At 32.1% G+C, this 21,321-nt stretch overlaps 1 protein-coding gene and 1 pseudogene across 1 annotated transcript; one reads left to right on the forward strand and one right to left on the reverse strand.

Moving 5' to 3' along the window:
- The first annotated feature begins 5,566 nt into the window (after positions 1-5,566).
- LOC108821788 (lachrymatory-factor synthase-like) lies at positions 5,567-6,548 on the forward strand (annotated as a pseudogene).
- A 2,721-nt stretch (positions 6,549-9,269) lies between these two features.
- LOC108819006 (homeobox-leucine zipper protein ATHB-8) lies at positions 9,270-16,354 on the reverse strand. The gene is made up of 18 exons (XM_018591990.2): positions 15,985-16,354; positions 14,971-15,205; positions 14,715-14,874; positions 14,513-14,613; positions 14,077-14,167; positions 13,895-13,990; positions 13,698-13,811; positions 13,536-13,619; positions 13,297-13,452; positions 12,996-13,070; positions 12,791-12,897; positions 12,505-12,700; positions 12,235-12,420; positions 12,016-12,096; positions 10,965-11,099; positions 10,468-10,881; positions 9,728-9,880; positions 9,270-9,628 (listed from the first exon to the last, which is right to left on the reverse strand). Exons 2-18 carry the CDS (start codon positions 15,171-15,173, stop codon positions 9,482-9,484), a joined length of 2,499 nt encoding a protein of 832 aa, XP_018447492.1. The 5' UTR covers positions 15,174-15,205; positions 15,985-16,354; the 3' UTR covers positions 9,270-9,481.
- Between the last annotated feature and the right edge of the window lie 4,967 nt (positions 16,355-21,321).

Consider the following 21,321-nt stretch of genomic DNA (forward strand, 5'->3'; position numbering starts at 1 on the left):
TGATCATTATCCCACTAATCATGTACTTCATGGCTATTAAAAAAATCCCTAGACTCTTCTCATAAACGGACAAGATGGCGGATTTTAGAATCTCCTCATAACATCGTCATTTTACAACTCATGTTGAAACGCTGTGGCATCGACCTCCTGAGCTCTTATTTTGAGCTTCTCATTACAGTGTTGGGATTGACTTCGAGAGCACAAGCAGCATAATAGGTGCAATATACGCACTTTCCAGTATAAACAAGGTAAACTATTACATTCCAATCGTTTTTTTCTTAAACTGTTACATTCCAATTGATTTTTCCTACGAGAAAAGTAAAATCTCGGGCTCTCTGTATATTCTAATGTTAGACATGCCAGCAGAGACATTCAATTCCAGATTCTATTATTTTGTTTCTGAACAGTGTTTTTCCCAATGGAGTCAATTTCTATAGACACGTCAACTAATGCTCTGAAGAGCAAGGTACATACTTGGATTAGGATTTTGACAACTTCCTCTGTAAAATGTTGGTATGTTACTCTAATGGTTTCAGGTAATTTAATCTCTTCCACCGTGAAACAATATTTAACGTTAGACCACTGGCTTCTGATCCATTTTTCTTCAAGATATACCCAGTTCTGAAAACTTCAAAAATTAAGCTACAGACGAAAAGCAAGCTGCACAATTCTAGCAGGTCCTTCTCTGGGAAGTCATCTTCAGGTACATATATATCTTTGGCTTAGTTTCTTGAGGGTTTTGGCAGAGTCCCGAAATCAATATGAAATTTTTTGCAGAGAACGTGTTGAATTTCATAAAAAAGTCTTACAAGGCAAACGTGACTTTTGCCTTACCAGATCATTCTCTTAGACAAATGCAAACAGTTATGTGTATGTATATGTGTATGTGTGTGCTCAGTTTTTTGATATGGACATGGCTAGGTTAACCAGCATTCAAGCTTCTGAAGCTGCGCAAATTTCAGTAGACTTATCTTTCATCCAATTAGTATTAATAGTAATTTCCTTTCTGTGTTTAGTTTTCTAAGACACTGTGTGTTTGATTGCATGGTGTTGGTGTCAGTACTCCTGTGTATAGTGAACTGGCCCAGTTTGTGCTGACATTTTTCGGAAGACCTTCACTTTTCAGCTTAAGCCAGGAGTGTTAACTTCACTTCCAAGCATCAAACCTTCACCATCTCCCGTTTTTTTACTGAGTGTCAGCGTGCACCACTCCAAGACTTTTTTGGCAATGTGAGTCCCTAAAACTGGGATTAGATATGATGTTTAGAAAGTAATTTATTCATCTTAATTGATACGTTGTGAACAGGGAGCTCAACATGGTTCTGATGATCGGGATTCCTGTCCAGAATCTAATAGCATCTAAGGTCTCTGCCGGTACCAGTAGCAAAGACTGATGGTGTGGCAGCAGCACTTGGTGAAAATACAAATGCCAACCATCAAACTTTCTCATTTGCTGCTGTACCAGAAGGAGGGCTTTCAGCACCAAACCATCAGATTGTTGACCCAAAGAATGGAAAGAAGAAGGCATGGTTGGATTAGACCCACCTAGAAAACACAAATCACCATTACATGTTCTTATGTTTATATGTCGTACTTTTCGTTTGGTTATGCACTATAATTTAGAACTTTATCTATTTTTAATTAAACTCAATGCGGTGGGTGCTGTTTAACCTTTCAATGAGAGATTTTTCAATATACATGTCTTCCTTTCAGCTCAAATTTAGTATACACTATATAGGCATCGAAGAAATCAAGTCCTCTGCATGTTAAATTATGTTAAAAAAATATTATACAAATGTTGAATAATGAAACTGAAAATTTAATAATGTTTCTTAATTAATCTTCCGACACTTTTTACTGAGAGGCCATATTATACTAATATGGTATATTATTCTCTTTAGTTGAAATCTATTTAAGTTTGCCAAGAGGATTTTACAAAAGTAGGACCAGTGTGCACTTAAATATATAATTATATGATCTTCACTCGGTCAATATATTCATAGATAAAACTATTAAGAAGACTTCAAATATACAAAAAAATGATAAAACGTAATGCATACCTACGTATTCCTTTCGGAACATCGACAGACTTTACTTATGTTTTAAGTTTAACTATATTTATTTTGTTGCAGCTATCACTTATTTATTCTATTTTTATTGCATTAATCTATAAAAAATTATTTATGTTATTCCTCTTTAACCTAAGAAACTACAAAACAAAATAATACTCTACAGTCACTAACTATTACCAAGTGAATCAAAAGAACAATTTTTAAATAGATCAGAAAATATTATTTTCTTTTAACATATTTTCATTTTTATATTTTTGCTTATTTTTTATAAAAAACTATTAAAATAAATGGTAAAATCATGTAAAAATAAAAAATACGAACCCACAAACTCAAAATATTACGCACCACAAATAATGCACCCAATGTGAGATCAACATTTTGTAAAAGCAACCAACATGAAGATCATTAGAAACCAATGGAAAATGGCCGAAAATTTAAAATATGTTGGAAGGAGAGTTCGTATCCTGGTCCACGCGCCTCCACGAAAAATATTTCTATGTCGAATGAGACATCAGAAAAAAAAAATTTAGGGGTTTGAAAATATCTTCGGCCAAAGTATATAAACATCTAACTATGGAAATAAGTGTGTTCCATTTAACAAATGTAGATGACTTAGGCTTTTGGGAAACAAAATATTTAAATAATCATTATAAAAAAACTGATTAAACCACATTTATTCGAAGTATTCTGGATAGCGCGGTTTCTTGAAAATCACATATATTCAGTATATTATGGATTCCCAAATTAAAACCACTTTTTAATCTCGGCAAGTTCGATTATAATTAGTTTGTTTTTACTGGATTAAGCACTCCTAAGAAAATCACCAACTTTTTCATTGCTTTGAGAAATACATCACTCTTATTCCAAACACAAACATTGAAATATATAATCGGAAAAAAAACTATCAACACACTTTTCCGCGCGTAGCGCGGAGAAAGAATCTAGTATTGTTTAATAACTAACAAAAGCTTGGTATAATTTCGCTTTGATTACAGAAATCTGAGAGGTAGTTGCTGTAGACTTTTGGTAAGGTAATGATGACTGATGAGTAAACGAGAGTATACAGCTTGAGGTTGATTTCGGTATGGTTAGAAGACTAGAAGAGTTTCGCCATTGTGCTATTATAAAGTTTAATGTCTCGTAATTTTTGTATCAGATCTCCAAAGTAAAATTCTATTTTTTCTCCAAAATGAAGTAAAATGGAATATGAAATAAAAATGTTCTAATCATACTTTATTTTTCATTTCATAATGGAGTTAGAACAAAAAAGATAGGCCACTCTATTTATAGAGTAAACTTCAAAATGTAGTGAGATATGAAAGAGCATCTTCAATCCACTCCATTTTTTCATCCAAAATAAAATAAAAGTGATTACAAAGTAAAAAATGTTCCAACTCAATTCTATTTTCTATTCCATAATAAAATTTACTCAACTATGAAGTAAAAAATAGAATAAAGTTGAAGCATTTTTACTCCAAATCACTTTTACTCTATTTCAGAGGAAAAAATAGAGTTTTACATAGAGTATCTCCATTGTAAAATTCTATTTTTTTTTCTAAAATAGAATAGAAAAAGAAAATGAAGTAAAATTTCTCCAACACAACTCTATATCTCACTCCATAATGAAACTATGGATAAAAAAAATGATTACTCTATTTAGGGAGTAAACTCCATTATAGAGTGAGATATAAAGTTGAATTGTAGCATCTCTTTCTCCATATTCCATTTCACTCCCTTAACGAAATATCTTTGCAGTGTCGGATAGTGGGACTGAAAAGTTTAGTTCGGAAATAAATAGAAACAACAATATAATTTTAACACTTTTAAATTTTAATTGTCCAACTAGTTATAATAATTTGTTATGAAGTAGGAATAATACAAATAGCTCTTCTACAAATCAGTAATAAGTTGTGAACGATCTTTGATTCAGTGGTATTAATGGTTCTACCTTACCAAATAGGATTAGAATATCAACAGGGATAATTTGTCATTTATCTTGGATTAATAAAGAAAAATTTATGTAAAATCTTCAACATCACCAAGCAATGTGTGTTCAGGGGGACTAGTCGAGCCTAAGAACATCTCTAACTACACTCTAAAACCTAATTCAAACTCTATTTTTGCAGTAAAATCATCTCCGACTCCACTTCAAAATAGAATAATAAACATGATTACTCTAAATATGGAATTAACCAATCCATTATTCCAAAATGGAGCTGAACTTTTTTTTTATAAAATAATCCTCCATATCTAAATATTTTTCGATTAATAAAATATTATTATAAATAAGTATATTATTATTATTTTATAATATATATTATAAAATTTACTATTAATATTTATTAATTATATAAATATCCATCTAATGAACTGTTTATGCAACAAAATATATATAATATAAAACATAAGAGATCATACATATAAAAGATAAAAGATAAGTACCATACAAAAGAAATAACATAAAATAAAATTTACAACAAATATAATTGTTTAATAATCCGGTAAATCACCTCCGGATCAATTAAAATTATTAAAATATAATCCAAACGTGTAGATGGAGGAGGAGCTTGTTGTTGAAGACTTCGATTTTGTAAAACTATGCTTGTTGAGCTTGAATATATACTCGGATATTTGGATCTTGTATGGAATTACAAGATAAAGAAGCTCCTTTTTATTTCAAAATGCATTAGTTGATCATTTGTCGGAAAATTATACTAATTCTAATGAATAATTTAAGTTGATGTATTATTGTGTTTAAACTATATAATGTAATTTTTAAAGTAATAAATATTTTCTTTTTAAACCTTGTCGAGTAATTTTATTTATATAATTAAAAAATTGTGGTTAATATTGTATTTAATAGAAATTTTAAAAACTAAAAGTGAACTGTTTTGCAAATAGTATAAATGAAAGTTGATATTACTAGTTTTTAAATAAATTCAAAACATAATATATGTAGAAATATTATATTTTGGAGTAGAAAATGGAGTAATACACTGAAGCAAAACTCAACTCTTAAATAGAATTAATCTGTTTTGGAGTAGAAAATAAAGTAAGATATTCTAAAATGCGGATCATTTCCTTGTTAACAGAACAAAAATCTTCAACATGATATAAATAGAACCGTATAATGGGGATCTTCGTATATCAATTAAAATATCTGTTAAAAATTAAAATATTTGTTATAGAAAATAATATTACACTGTTAAGAAAATCAATAATGAATCATATATGATAATAATAAATAGTTGGAGATTTTGGGCGCGTGTGGGTTTACATAGAGAGCATTGGACCATCCATTTTTTTTGGTCGACGGCGGACCATGCATTCTTTGTGATTGGATCTCAGTTTGGGCCTGAATTGAGGGTAAAATCGCAAGTATAGTATCAATTACACGCTTGACATCGAGTATAAATAGCTTTGTGCTACCAAACTCCTTGAGAAACATTACACCGAAGCAACTAACTATACCAATCTTCAAACTCACCGGTCAAATGGAACGAGAAACGGCGTCGCTTAGGTGGGAGGGAAAAAAAGTCGCCCAAGTAAACGGCGGAGCAAATCTGGTCAGTTGTTTCAGACTTCTGCAATATCCACAAGTGGTTACCAACCATTGACACATGTTACCAGGGGCAGAGGGAGAGAGGTGGGTGTGGGGTCAGGTGACCCCAGTAAAATTGGGGGACAAATTTTTTTCAGTGTATTTTTCTAAAATTATTACAATACTTAGTTAAAATTTAACATTTGATCCCACTAATTTATGTATAAACTTTCATATATTCCATTAATTTTGTAAAAGAAAAAATTATTTCTATAATAATAAAGTTTACATATAAAATTTATATATAAAATTTATATATTATGACCCCAATCAAAAAATTTCTGGCTCCGCCACTGCATGTTACCGTGTCGAAGGAACCGATGGTCAGCCCGGTCTGGTCCGATACTGTACCTCCACCAAAACCAAGGACGAGGAGGAAACCAAATGGGCTAGAGAGCGTTTGGTCATGATCGATCCTGTCGAACGGTGTTTGAGCTATGAGGTCCTCGAGAATAACGTAGGGTTCAGATCTTACGTGGCGACAATCAAAGTAACGACAGTAGCAGTGGCGGACCCAGGTTTGGTTTTAACCGGGGTCAAACCACTTATAGGAGGAGTAAAACTAAAATAGAGGTGTCTCAGTGGGCTCGAACTCAAGATATTAGGGGGGTCAGAGTACTACTAGAACCACTAATGCTGCAGAAACTTTACGTTTAGTACATGCGTTTTTAACATTTATCATATTTAAGGGATGTCAGCTGACACCTCATTTACCTTAGTGGGTCCGCCACTGGACAGTAGACGGTGGAAAAGTTTGTCTACTCGAGTGGTCGTTTGTGTCTGATCCTGTTGATGGTTGGAAGAAGGAAGATCTTGAATCCTTTGTTGATTTTTTTCTTAAAAATTGGGCGAATAAAATGGAAATGAATCTGTAAACCTTGTGTATGTTGTGAAAGCTCATTATATTTCATGCCTGTGGTTTTCAATTTATCGTAATAAAAAGTGAATTAAAGCATTTGACATGGTGCGTTCTATATGGTTTTATGGCATTTCATTTTTCTGGATTGCTGATTTATAATCTAACAAGTAGTTTATTCTTTACAGTCTGTTCCATTTCGTTTTCGCTTGATTTATACGTTCATTACATCTGATTTTCAAACAATAAAAGACTAGATGATAATCCGCGCCATGCGCGGGATGAGTTTTTTAAAATATGTTGTATTGAAATATTACAATTAGAATGCATCTTGTTATCAAGATTTTTTTTACATTTGATTTGGGGTGGACATTCGGATACCATTTAGTTCAGTTTGGTTTGGTTCGGTCCAGTTATGTTTCGATTTTTTGTGAGTTTGATCCGGTTCGGATCTGCGGGTTCAGTTTGGATTTGAACTCAGATAACTCATTTTATTTTTTTAAAAAAATTTGTATATACTTTAAATTTCTCAAAATATAAAAATAAAAAATTATTTATAACATATAAATGTGTATAATGCAAGCTAAAATACTTAAACTTAACATAAAATTTGGTTAGCTTCAATATTCGGATAAGAAATCAATAGATATTTGAAATATTGGTATTTTGAATATCATTTAACTATTTTAATCATGTATTTTTAACTATTTGTAAATATTTTCAAGTATTTTGGACAACTTAATAACATTTTATATATTTTTATATTCTTTTAGATATTAAATTTTAAAAATAATTAATATATTTAAGTATATAAATCTGGTTTCGATATATTCGATATTCAAAATATTTTGTTTCGGATCAGGTTCCGTTTTAAAAAATATCATCTTAATAACATCTCACAATTTTTGGTAGTTTATAGACGTTTTAAAAAATTCAAAATATAACATATATGAAAAATCTATTTTTTTAAATATGTTTAAGTGATTTTTTTATAATATTAATTAAAATAAAATGTAAAGGATACAAATTTTTTTATCAAATATTTTTGATTTGTAATCATTAATTATCATATATACGTTAATCATATTAGGTAATTTCGTAGCTTTTATTTAAGGAAATAAACTTACGTAGCTTTTATTTAAGGAAAGAATTTAAGACTACTAATTATCATTGACTACTAATTAATATGATAATTAGTTTAATAAAAAGTATAATATATATGTATATAGATCAACATATTTTTCTAAGGATTTCTGAGAATCATCCTAGTGATGACAAGTGGTTACAAAACATGTTGTAATGTTCCATGATTAATATATAGGGGATATTACAGAAATATATTCTAAACGAATACTAACCATACAAAACTGTTCTTTTTATAACTATAAGTATATTCCTTTCGTTTTCTAAAGAAAGATGTTTGTTGACAAAAAAAGAGAGTATTAACCACAAAAAAGATTTGTTTGTGTGGAACTAATTATTCTTGGCATTAACCACACAAACATTATCTATAAGTATATTCTTAACTTTTATATGTATTTTTCTTAACTAGAGAGAGTATTAACCACACAAACATTATATTTAAATATTTTTTTTGGAAACAGTGGCATTAAATACTAAGTTTACAAAAACAGTCTATACTCTATAGCTTTATGACTAATGAGTACTCCCTTCATTTCAATTTATTTGTCGTTCTAAACTTCGGCACACAGATTAATAAAACGTTTAATTTTGTATATTTACTAGATAAAAACAGCATTACCAATACACCTAATTAGATTTCAACCAATAGAAAAATAGATTAAATTAAAAAGTCAATAAATTTTGCATTGAAATCATAAAACGACACTTATTTTGAAACGAAAAATTTACTCCAAAACGACATATAATTTGAAACGGAGGGAGTATTAAATACTAAGTTTCTTAACTAGAGAGAGTATTAACCACACAAACATTATGGCTCGTTTTCTTTTGTAAAAACGAATGTACGTCAATGTCTTCCTTGTCGGGTTTTAATTAGTAGTCCATGAGCTTATTTGGACTTTGCTTCGGCCCATACGTACTCGTTAATACTCTTGTGAATAAATAAATAACTTTCAACAAATGTTCGCTTATCCTGCTAACGTAAAAATGTCTAAAAACATGCTACTAAATACTCATAAAAATAATCACAAAGTGATGGTCTAATAGTAAGCTTTGGAATTGCTAAGTAATCTGGATTCGAAAACATCCCACTACATTTTATCTTGTGACCACGCATATATGAATATATTTTACGGCTCATTCAAATGTTTGGCAGTGCCGTGCGAAGGCATGTAGAAACAAAAGAGAAAAAAAATACTAATAGGTAATAAAAAGATTGATAGTTCCAATAAACAAAAACGATACAGGAAACAACACCACATTTACTTACCGAAACATTTCGTTTTCTATATAAATTTTTGTTCAACAAATTTACAAAAGAACACATAAGAGATTCAAACTTGTTCAACATCATTGAGAGTTAGAAGACTTTTAACTCTAAAACTATATTATGTACTACGTTTTGGTGATTTATGGGACCCTAAACACTTATATATTTTTAGGGGTCTGTGACAAATGCCTTTTTTAAAACACATTAGGCACGGCTCTGATGTTTGGAGGTGAGAGTTCATCGTAAACCGCATCATTATTTTGGGAATTAGTTTGAGTTTTTCTATGAATTTGCGATATTTTAAGATTAAAAAAATACTCATAAAAATACTTGTGGAAAATCCAAAAAAAAAAAACTGTTGAAGTCTCTGAACATTTTGTTACCGGAGTGTTGGAAAGACAATAAAAAAAAATAAGATAGTCATTCTCCTGGATCTACAACTAGAAACAAATTAACTAAAAGTTAAGAGTATATATAAATATATCTCTGAAGAAAAGGTCTCTATGTATTTCGATAATTAACGAAAACCTTCAAAAAAATCAGATAAAAGACCAGTTGAGGAACATGACGCAGATGCAATGAGGATCTTCGTTGTCGTTTAACACTTTCCATGCAACAGCTTTTTCGTATGTTACTGCTCTTCCCATGCTTGACATGCATATTCCTCCATCAATACACATAAACCCCTGAAATTTTGTTATTGGATCCACATTGCACCGTTACACCAATGTTTCAACCCTTTTTGTTTTGTTTGTTGAAACATAAATAATGACGATTTAAAGTACCTGTTGCATGATCTGAGGGAAGTCGGAGCATAATGTCTTCTTCCCGTTGTTGTCGAAGATTTTATCCAGAGTAATATCTTGAAGGGCCACCAACGTTGTCTCCAGCATGTCTAAACCAGCCTGGTTCGCAAATGTGAATACTGGAGGTAAGGCCTGCAATGATCAAACCAGTCCACATTCTTGTAAGAGAAGTTATAAATTTTCAAAACCATGTATTAAGCGTTGCTGATTAAAATATTGCAAGGAGCAAATCATGCATTTCAAAAATTTATAGTACCAAGAGCACCAAAACATCCATTAGTTTTAGTGTTCTATGGACACTTCCCTTCACATTTTCTATTTTTCTATATTCTAAATATATACTCCCTCTGTTTTTTAAAGATGTATGTTTTGGTGTTTTCACACATATTAAGAAAACACATTAACTATACATCATTTTTAGAAATTATCAAATTTTAATGCATTTTAACCAATAGTCTTTCAATAAATTAAATCAATTTTATTGAAATTTGCAATTTTTGTATAGGAAACATAAAAAATACATCTTTGTGAAACAATTTATTTTTCTAAAACATCTATCTTTAAAAAACAGAGGGAGTATTTGATAAGGACCTAGAGGGGTTGCTGAAGTCCAAATTAGAAGGGGCGAGCAGTTTCAGCGGTCCATAATATACCGAATTTTAATACTATCTCTATACTTTATATGATGATGCATGCTAACGCGAATGAGAACAAAGTACCTTGAGTGAACAACACATTAGGGCGTCAGGATGGTGCCAAAGAGACTTGAGAAGATCGGTTCCATTAGGTTTAAGTAGTTCAACGCCAAGGTAACATCTATATGAATGAGAAATCCAGCGAGCGAGTGTGTGAGCTTCGGGCGATGCTGGTGGTGGACGCAGGCCACTGCTTAGCTGATGAGAAGAAGGAGAGAGAGCAACTGCAACTCGTTGGACCGATGCGATCACACTTCTTACATATTGTCTAGCCATTGAGGCTACATTCTCTTGCATATGCATCTCAAAAGCTAGCTGAAATGCTATTGTCATCACTGACTTTGTGTTTCCTCTGCTTCCGCATGAGTCTCCAGCTGTTCTGCTCCCTACGTCTAGAGCTGATGCTAGGTCTAGCGTTCGGTTAGGACTCACTCCCTCCTATAAACAAAATTATTTGGATTCGATTAGCATTTGATTTGACTGAAGTTGTTGATTGTAATTATGGTTTGAATTGGACGTACTGATTTGGTATCTAGGGGAATGATGCGGAAGCCGGAAGGGATGATTGGAGCATCATCAGAGAAAGAGGCATCAATTGGTGCAAAGATAAGCTCTGAGCAAGATTCAACTGCGTTCTCATCCACCCCGCTGCACATCTAAATCATTAAACCATAAATTTTATGTTAGAATCATAAGAATAATTTCCAAGAAGATGAATCACTGAGAAACAGAGGAAACTCAAAACTAATTCCTAGGGATGTTAATGTGGGTAAAATAATCCAGTCCAACCCAACCCATCAATAATCCAACCCAATTTATATCCAACCTGTGAAAACCCAGAAATATCAAAGCTAAAATTTAACCCATAAAAATAACCTAAATGTGTATAGATTTACCCATGGGTACCCAAATTACTATTTTATTTGTTCTAAAAAGATCATGTAAATTATTAATATCATTAATGTGAGATATTTTTCTGGTTTTGGCGGAAAAATTCGGTTTTCGGATTTTGGCGGAAAAATTCAGTTTTCAAATTTTGGCGCGAAAACCCGGTTTTCCGTTTTTGGCGGAAAAACCCGGTTTTTTTGGTTTTGCCGGGAAAATCCGATTTCCAGTTTTGGTTGAAAAACATGTGTTTTGATTTTGTCGGAATTTTTTTTTTTTTGGGTTTTGACAGAAAAAAAGTTTTTGCAAATTTTCTTATTTAATTAAAATAGTGTAAAATATAATCATATAATTGAAAACATAATTGAAAACCTATGGGTACCCATTACCCTTTTGTTTTATCCACTATGAATATGGGTTTTAAAATTTATACCCATTATTAACCCAATTAATTTTGGATGGGTAAAAACCCAACCAAATATTAGTGGGTTTGGATAAATCCATGGGCAATCACCCATGTTAACATCCTTACTAATTCCAGAAAAATGAAGAAGTGAATTTAGGTTAAGAGTTATTATTTTGAATTTGTAATTTTTAAAAGATGTGTAGTTTTTTGAGAAATATATTTTTTGCATGTAAATACAAACATAACACACAAATATTAACGTTGAAACAATGAGGTCTTACTTGTAGAAGGAAGACATCCGCAGGCATCATCATATCTTCTTGGTAATGCCCCAAGCTCTTAAGCTTAATCACTTCCATGAACTGCCATAAACAAAAGGCGGAAAAAGCACAAGTTTAGATTATTATTTTCACAAGTTAAACATAGTAATTATATTGAGTTGAACAACAAAAAAAACTAGTTATATTGATTTGATTTCGAGGAACCCTTAGTCCACTTACCTCTTCATTTTCTATAGTGTGAGCTAGAGGAAGAATGACTTGACCACCAAAGCTCCCTGGGCGAGGGATTGGTAAGCTACAAGGCCCTGCTTTGATGGCTGCAGCCGAATACGCATCGATGCTATTATCTGCCCATTCTTGCCTATGTTCCCTCAAGAATCGCAGAAGAATTGAGGGCGGAACATTCTACACAATAAAAAACACCCTTAATGATGGATAAAAAGGAAGAAATTGAGAATCTCAAATTTATGATTCAGTGAGCTTAATTACTTGTAATAACATGGAAGCTTTGGCACATAGCACCGCGCTAGGCATAGAAGTGAAGCCATTGGAAAACGGGAGACTTGAAGTCATCATCATCTTTGTGGGAGAGGAGTTCACAAGAAGAGTAACATCATCGATACCATCGCTCTCTAGCATCGACCAGCCTTCATCACTAAACCCATTGACTGCTTCGTTGAATCCTCTGGGAGTATAAGAAACATTTTAAGTTTTAGAAGACATGTTTTAGTGTGGTTTCTTTAAGTTTTAGAAGTGTGAGAAGCTTTTAAATTACTTGCTGAGTCTTTGGCTAAGTGCTCTAAGAGCAGCTGGTCTTCTTCCCCAACCGGATACGTTAGGCTGTGAAATCTCTTGAGATATTTGTCTCAAATAGCGCAGAGCCTGTAAATTGCATAAAGGAAACCACATGTTATTATTTACGTATTTTTCAAGAGTAAGGTTGCAATAGTTCAAAACACAAAGTGCTTTAGGAATCTTACCGCCATGGTTGTTCTTTGGGCGAGTAACGTTGAAGACTCATAAAGAGAACGAAGAACTTCTGGTACACTCCATGGCTACAGAAAATTTAAACTAAGTTTATTTAACATTATTGGAAAAACAAAACTTATATGATAAGAAAAAGTGAAGATTGAAATGTTGAAAGAAGCAAAATTGAAGGGTAGAAACAGCGGAAACACATCACTTTCACACCCAAGAGTTAGGTTTCTTGTGCAACAAGAATTATACAAGAAACAAGTGTACCTAAATTAAAGAAAATATGAACTAGTGAACGGTTTGTACCTCAAGATCAAAATGATCAACAATGTGAAGAATGGATCCACCTCCTTCACAAGGTCTAATGAGGTAGCCACTTGGTAAAATCTCTGCTCTAACGAAATGAGGAGATGGAGGCATACTTGGCCCGTTTTGTGTATTGTTCAACGACCGTTCGCATATCTGTATCGATTAATTCAATATAACCAACTGATCGAAAAAAGAAACAAAAAATAATAACTAAGGATGGTTTCATAAGTATATACCACAAGACTCCCATCTTCCATTACAGATGTGTAACGTAGCATCCAAAAATCACGAGCTGGTGCCAATGTTGTCGGTGCATACATCTTTCATAAGAAAAAAAAAATTATTGGTTAGTGTTTGAATATGATTCTCTAGGTTTCTTGATCATCACTCATCAATACCTGCATGTAGATTAGTTCTAGGGTTCCACCATTTGCAGTGGAGAGGACGTTAACAATATCAAGAGATCTACAATCACGCAACCAACAAGGCCGATCTTTCAGGATCTCTGCGACCTGAGGGATAAAACATAAATGTTATTTACGTTCTTGGTTGATTGATGAGGATGTAACAGTTAGAAGCAAGTGATAATACTTACTCTTGTGGGATCAAGACCCACGAGGCCGCAAGCACGAGCTGCGATTCCCGTGCATCCATGAGAAATAGCAACGATTCCAATGGAATCCGGACCAGGCTGCAGATTTATTTGTCAGTAAAGTAATGAAGGATGGACGTTCAATCATAGACTAAAAGACAAGCTAGAGACTTATGTTGAAGTACCTTCATCCCAGGCATTTGGATCCACTCGACAGCGGTTCCAGTGGCCTTTGAAATGAACTCTGTTAAAGTTTCATCCGCAATGGACAATAGTCTGAAGAAAAACACAAAAGATTCATTGAGAATTTATATATCATTCTTTCAAAAACCCTAGAACCATATACAAGTGAAACGGTAAAAAAACTTGATTTAAAAAATAAATAAATTAAATATGTAAATTAGAGTATAAAACTTTAAAATTTTGATTATATTTCTAAATTTAGAACCTACAATTTTTAAAGCAAAATTTAAACATATATAAGTGCAGCTATTAAAAACTTCAAAAAATATCTTTATAATTTAAATATATTGTTACTAAAAAATTGAATAGAACATATAAATAAATTGAGATGGCTTGCCACGGCCAAAAATTTTCTAAAGATGGTTGACTTTAGCTTACCCAGCAGGACTAGCATCACGAGGCTGATGTTGAGGGGTCAAGTGGTGCTGACCACTTGTCACCACTGACTCACAGCTAGTATCTGTGGTCGTCAAGTTTCCCTGTTGCCCCAGTCACAAGAAACCAGATAAAAACTATCAACTACATAATTTATACCTCAAGTTTCAGGTAAAAGAATCAAAAGATGAACTAATATGTATACGTTTTGAGGGTGTTGGCGAAAATAGCTGTTCTCGTAAACCAAGTGAGACACTTGCTTTTGCAACCGGTCATTCTCTTCCATCAAAAGCTTGTTCATCGCGGTTAGCTTCCGGTTCACAGCTTGAAGCCGCGACGCCTCTTTCCGCTGCTTCTCTCTACACCTGCAACGTCACAGTAAAATAACAAGAGTCTATAAATCTTACAAACTATAAGGTTTCTTGGGTGTCAAGAAATGATGATAATTAAGAAGAATGTACCTGCGGTTCTGGAACCAGACTTTGATCTGTTTAGGTTCGATGTTGGAGAGGATAGGACATTCACGTATTAGCTGTTGGCGGCGCATAGAGCTCGGTTTAGGACAGTCATTGTAGAGTCTCTCTAGAGCTTCCACTTGTTCGGGAGTGTACCTCACGTACTTCCCATTGTCAATATGGTGACTATTATTGCTCCCTCCTCCCATCTTTGATCCTCTTTCGATTTTTCTATTTATTACTTTATCACAAAAAGAAAAGAAAACAAAATAAATTAGCACAATCAAAAATAAATAAAAATTAAGTAGCACAATCCAAAGATTGTGAATTCTTAAAATTATGAGGTTTTTTTGGTATATAGGAGAATTTCTTGATGTTCCCAAAAGATCTGTTTTCGTAGTGATATACTCTCTCCGTTTCAAAATGTTACATATTTTAGTTTTTTCACACATTAAATCTCATTTATATATGCATATTTTTGTGATTATCTTTTTTTCATAGTTTTAAGATGATAAAAATTTAATAAATGCAATTAATTTTTTTATTAATTTTTTTGAAGTTTGCAATTTAATTTTTTGAAGTTTGCAATTAGTAAGTAAAACATGCATTAAAAATGTAAAAAAATATATTTTTTTGAAATTAAACTTTTCTCTAAAATATGTAACTTTATGAAATGGGAAGAGTATATCATTAATATCATATCAGAGATGTGATTAATAAATAACTAGACACTTAAATGATCCTTGAAGTTCATTAAATATCAAAGAAAGCTTTTGTTTGCAATTATCATACCAGAATTGAAAATGATTGATATTAGGTGCGTATTATGTCATGGCTCTTTATTTTTGTTATGATCATGTCTTTTATTATAAACATGGCTTCATTAGTCAAATAGTAATAGATCTAAATAAGTCCAATGTCAGCACAAAGCTTAACTTTCTTCTGCATATTTAACAAAGATTCGATTGTTTCTATAGTTAAAGAAGAAAGAAGAAAAGAGGGAGAGAGAGGAAGATATACCGTAGATAGTTTCTGATCAAGCCGATTTCTGGAAGCAAAGAAGGATATAGCAGTTTCTTGTCCTTGCTGTGAATTCTTAAAAACCCTACAAATTTTCTCTCTCTAAAAGTTATGAAGTCCTCTTTTTCTTTCTCGATCTTACTCTCTTTCTCTCTATAGACAATGGATGAGTAACTTCCTTCGGAAAAACTGATGAAGCATGCTTCACAATGGGAACAACACGATATAAAATTTAGACTCTGCTACAGTTCAACCACTTTCTTCCTCACTCTTTCTCTCTCTCTCTAGATAGATAGATCCACAACGTGAAGAGTCAAAGATTTCTGGAACTTCTATATAACAATTTGTAGTGGGAAGAGAAAGAAAGAGAAGGAAAGAGAAAAAACTTTAATTTATGGGTGGGTGTGGTTTGTTATTTAAAAATATAGAGAATTAATAGAATAGAAATGTGTGTGTGAAAAATAAAAGAAGACATGTGTGTCGGGTTGGGTTGAAAAAGAGAGAAGTGAGTACCCTTAATACCAGACAACCACCACTTCTCACTTTTACTTTTTCATTTTTTCATTTTCTATTTTGAAGTGTTACTGTTCTTTTTACTGCCACTTTGTTTGGTCTTGCGTTCCAATACACTGTCAAAAAGACAGACACACAATAATATTTCCTCAGCAACGTTTGAAATACGTCACGTCGTAATCATACACACAGGACACATGATAAATTCAAAACCTTAATCCCATTGTTTTCAGTATGGTCATGGCAATAATGAATTTGGTTTTAGCTCCTTGTGACTCCTGCTTTTCTACTCCGATGTATATGTGGCAGAAGGCGTAGCCCCAGCTTCTTTATTTTACAGATTTGGACAAATCTCTAGGTTATGTACATCTATATTCCACAATTACTAGCGTTCACTTTTTTATTTCCAGAAAACCTAATCGCATTTTTAGACAAAAGTTTCCATATTTTCCAGAATATGCTGCTGAGGCATCTACATGAGCATCTTAACGTTATGCGTTTGGTTCAATCTGTTGAAAATAGGTTGACAAAAAGTAAACATTCTAAAAGGCTTAGATGGGTGTGGGCGGTCTAGGACTTCATGGTAGATTTATTGACTTGTACAACCATATGCTTATATATTCATCAAACGGATATTTTCTCTGATGGAAACACTAAAATACTAAATGGTGGTACTAAACACTTTGAAACTGGATATCTTTTCATGTCAAACTAATTTGAAATAAATTATAAATTAGTTTTTATCATCATTAGTTCGTCTTATAAAATTCAACCCTTAACTGATACTTGAAGTTACTGTATTTCATACTCTATTATTTAATATATATTTGAAAATAGGTTCTAAGTTTTGACCTGAACTTTTACAAAACTCATGGATTCTGTAGAACAAAAGCTGGTCGGTCTTGAGATTTTGTCGATCTATAGTTTTCGGTTTGAGATTCATGTATGCGGGAATACCAATGGCACACTGTTTTATATCGATGATATACAGCAAAATAATGTAAAGTAAAGAAATTCAGAAATAAAACACACTTTCACTTTAAAATAATTTTAGCAACGAGTATGCAATATACCTTATAATAAGTTAAAAATTCAGCTGGTAGTTGAAGAAAGGGCAGAATGATGAAAAAGTTGCATGCGTCCTTGATTTCTTGTAACGCAGATAAAATCACATATAGTCATCATCATTATCCTCAATCATCACTCCTAGTATACTCTTAGAAATTTTCATTATATGTATGATCATTGTGCAAATGCCATATTTATATTGAAAATTTTGAGAGCCAGATGAGACATGCATGCACAATTGATATACATTGTCCCCTGCAATAAGAGCATCATTATTGGAGTGACTTGGGGAAGTCCCTCCGTTAAGGGACTTAAGCTTTTTTTTTTTTTTTTTTGTTTGGTCGGGAAACGGTTAAGGGATGTCCTTTAATTAAGGGATTTTCCCTTCTCTTTCTTCCTCGGTCTCTGCGTTTCGTGGTCTCTCTCCCATTAAGAGACTCCCCAAGTCACTCCAATAAAGATGGTCTAAGGCATGCTATATTTAACCCATGCACGAGTTTCTCACATCATTCATTGTTTCACATCCGCGGTTCCAAATTTTATGTAATTTCGTAACATTGGCTTGAAACTCAAACTACATGTGTGATTTGTGAAATATAGGAAGGTTTGTTGTTTTCTTTAGGTGTGTCGACAGACATATTACATATATTACGCACACAAAAATAAGACCTGGCTTTCAACATATTTGGAAGTTTACAATCTAAGAAGGATAGAAACCAATTTATTCATGTATAAGATAAAAGGAAAATTCGGCCCATAACTTCTTGGAATGCAAAAGAAAAATTGGAGGAAATATAGTGGATATATGTGATGATGAACGGCATACTAGTTTTTTTTTTTAATTAATCGGTTGTTCTACATGGGAGTTAGAGATCCACACCACTTAGCCATATGAGAAGTTAGCAATTTCACATTGGAGGAAAATTAATTTCTAATCTATTTTTTTGACTAAAATCTTTCAATTTAAAAAACATAACTATTACAAGATAAGACACGAAGTCTTATAGTTTGGAAAAGTTAGCATGAAACAAATTTCATGAGATATATAATCTCAAGCCTATGAAACATCAAAGGAAGAGACTAGAAACCCAACAAAGCAGTAGAGTTCAATCTATATTTACAAGACGATTTTTCATTCAATAGAAACCACTTGACTACCACAATATGATTTATACTACTAGTAATCCCTGTGAATGTAATCTCCTATCTTTTAAGTAGGCCAATTAAATTTCATATCTATACCAAGTCGACGATATAAAACACAATGATGTGCTATTCGTGTGGTTCGCTTCAAAAACTATGTGATCTCTTCATGCAACCTCTTAGGAAAAAAAAATCCCCAGAATATTTACTTATAGTCCATAATTTAATCTTCCTTCGTAAATAATATATATTTTTAAAAAAATTATGCTTTTTAAGGACATATTTTATTTAATCATTAGTATGAAAATTGATACTTTTCAAAAACAGAGACCAGCTAAGATGTTATTATGTATCAAATATTGGAATAAAGCACCAAATTAGTTGTCATTCATCATAAGTTCTCTAATGGGAATTTTTTCTATCGTCGATTAACATGTGGTTATATGTCAACGGTGCTAAAAGACCGTTAGCTTTCTATAAAGAAAACAAGCATATGTAAACATGTCTACATCTATTTATTTCTAACTTTTATAATAAATAATATATTCTTTTTATCAAAATAATATATTATTTTTTATTGACATCAATATACTATCTAAAAACACCTTTCTTAAAGCTTATAGAAAACATAAAGGTGGACCTTCTAATAATGAAGTGTATGCATAAGAGTATAAAGCAAGCAAAGTCCAAAGTTTCCACTAATTTAGTGGACGTATTGTTTTTTCAAAGTATTACTTTAATCTCTCTTTTTTTGGTAATCTTAATCTCTCTTATTTTATTACTTTAATCTCTATTTATTTTTCTTTTTTGTTGGCTATTGCCAATTTAATACTGAGGACATCTATCTATGAGAGAATGATATGATATGGAACCTTTTTTTTTTGAATATTTGTAAAAATTATTCAAAGAAACTAACTTTTGTACATCAAGTGTATGTTTAGCTCTTGCTGACTTTACAAAGGTAAAAACAGAAAAACCAAAATGTTTTTAAAACAGAGCCTAAGAGCATCTCCAATGTAAAACACCATTTTTTCCTTTAAAATGGAGTAAAAGTGATTATGGAGTAAAAATGTTCCAATCCCACTCTATTTCTTACTCTAAAATGGAGTGATGAACAAAAAAAAATTAGATTACTCTATTTATAGAGTAAATTCCATTATGGAGTGAGAAATATAGTGGGGTTGGAACATTTTCTATTTCAAACTCACTTTTACTCTATTTTGGAGGAAAAAATGGAGTTGGATTGGAGATGCCCCTTAAAAAGAACCAGCATTGTAGCAGGGCTTCATACTTCCTGTGACCTGTAGCTGAAGCCGTTACACACCAGTTACGAATCTGCCTGTCAATCATCTTCACCAAAGAGGCAGGTGCGATGGCGTTGAGCCATGACGTCGATCGTTTACCATTTTAGCAAAAAAGATATGATATCGAACCTCCGAAATTTTGTTAAGTGTATGCGTACATTCGATTCTAAACTACATTAATGATCAATGACCAATCGACTCTACTATAGAAACACGAACTACATAAGAAAATTACTGTAGACGGGCTTACAAGCTTCATTTGCCAACCTAAGATCCACGTCAACATCGTACAATATGAATTATCTAAAGTCTAAACCCTGCTCTTATTTCATTATAATAAGTTCGATCGAAAAAAGCAAATTCCCATCGTATCGTACATTGCATAATATTTTGTCGTTTATAGCTTATATAATTTTATTTTCAAAACCAATGTAAGAAATTTTTCTATATTAACTAACTAATATATGTTTGATAAAAAAATATCATGTTAAATTGTTGAATTACGAAAATCCAATGTTCAGTTGAATTACTTTTTTCCTGTCGAAAATCCAATATATCGACCATGTTTAATTAGTTTTACAAAATTTAAGACGATAATTAGAATTATAACGACTTCACAATAAATAAATTTAGGATGAAAATTATATAGATAATAACGAAGTGTAATCAGTTTACATCAGAGATCTACCTTATGGTAGCCTAGCCAATCCAATATATAAAACATAACGTGAAAAACTGTCTAAATGTAGATTTATTTGAATCAACATCAAACATACATGACATATATATAGTTGGAGTCGTTCCTTTAAAACAACATCAAATTATCTTGATTTTGGAACAAACAAATCTAATAAAATATCAAAAGGAGGAGTAAAACTAAAAAGGTAAAAATGAGAATTATATTCAATCAGAATGTAACTTTTTGGGTGGGGGAAGATTAAAACAAAATTTATGGGAAGGATGAGTAAATTGAAAGGCTTACACCCACACAGAAAATAAAGGAAAACAACTTTTGTTTTGTGGTATCATTTTGTTTTCAAAATTAAGGCAAAGGGTCAATGCCTACCACCTTATTTGATTTTCAAAGGTCAATGCTAAGTCACCTCAACTATCATAACTCTTTCACTTTCATATTAATTTCTTAATTTTATTTTACGTAAGAAATATTTGAAGAAAAAAAAACAATATATATATAACCATGTTGTTTTTTATGGTCGACGAAAATCAGAAAGAAAATAAAATTGATAAAGACGCTAATAATGGCAGACCAGTTTGGTGAGTTTGTTTCTTTAACGAATCCAAGGTTATA

This window comes from Raphanus sativus, chromosome 8, assembly GCF_000801105.2.
Source record: "Raphanus sativus cultivar WK10039 chromosome 8, ASM80110v3, whole genome shotgun sequence".
NCBI lineage: Eukaryota > Viridiplantae > Streptophyta > Magnoliopsida > Brassicales > Brassicaceae > Raphanus > Raphanus sativus.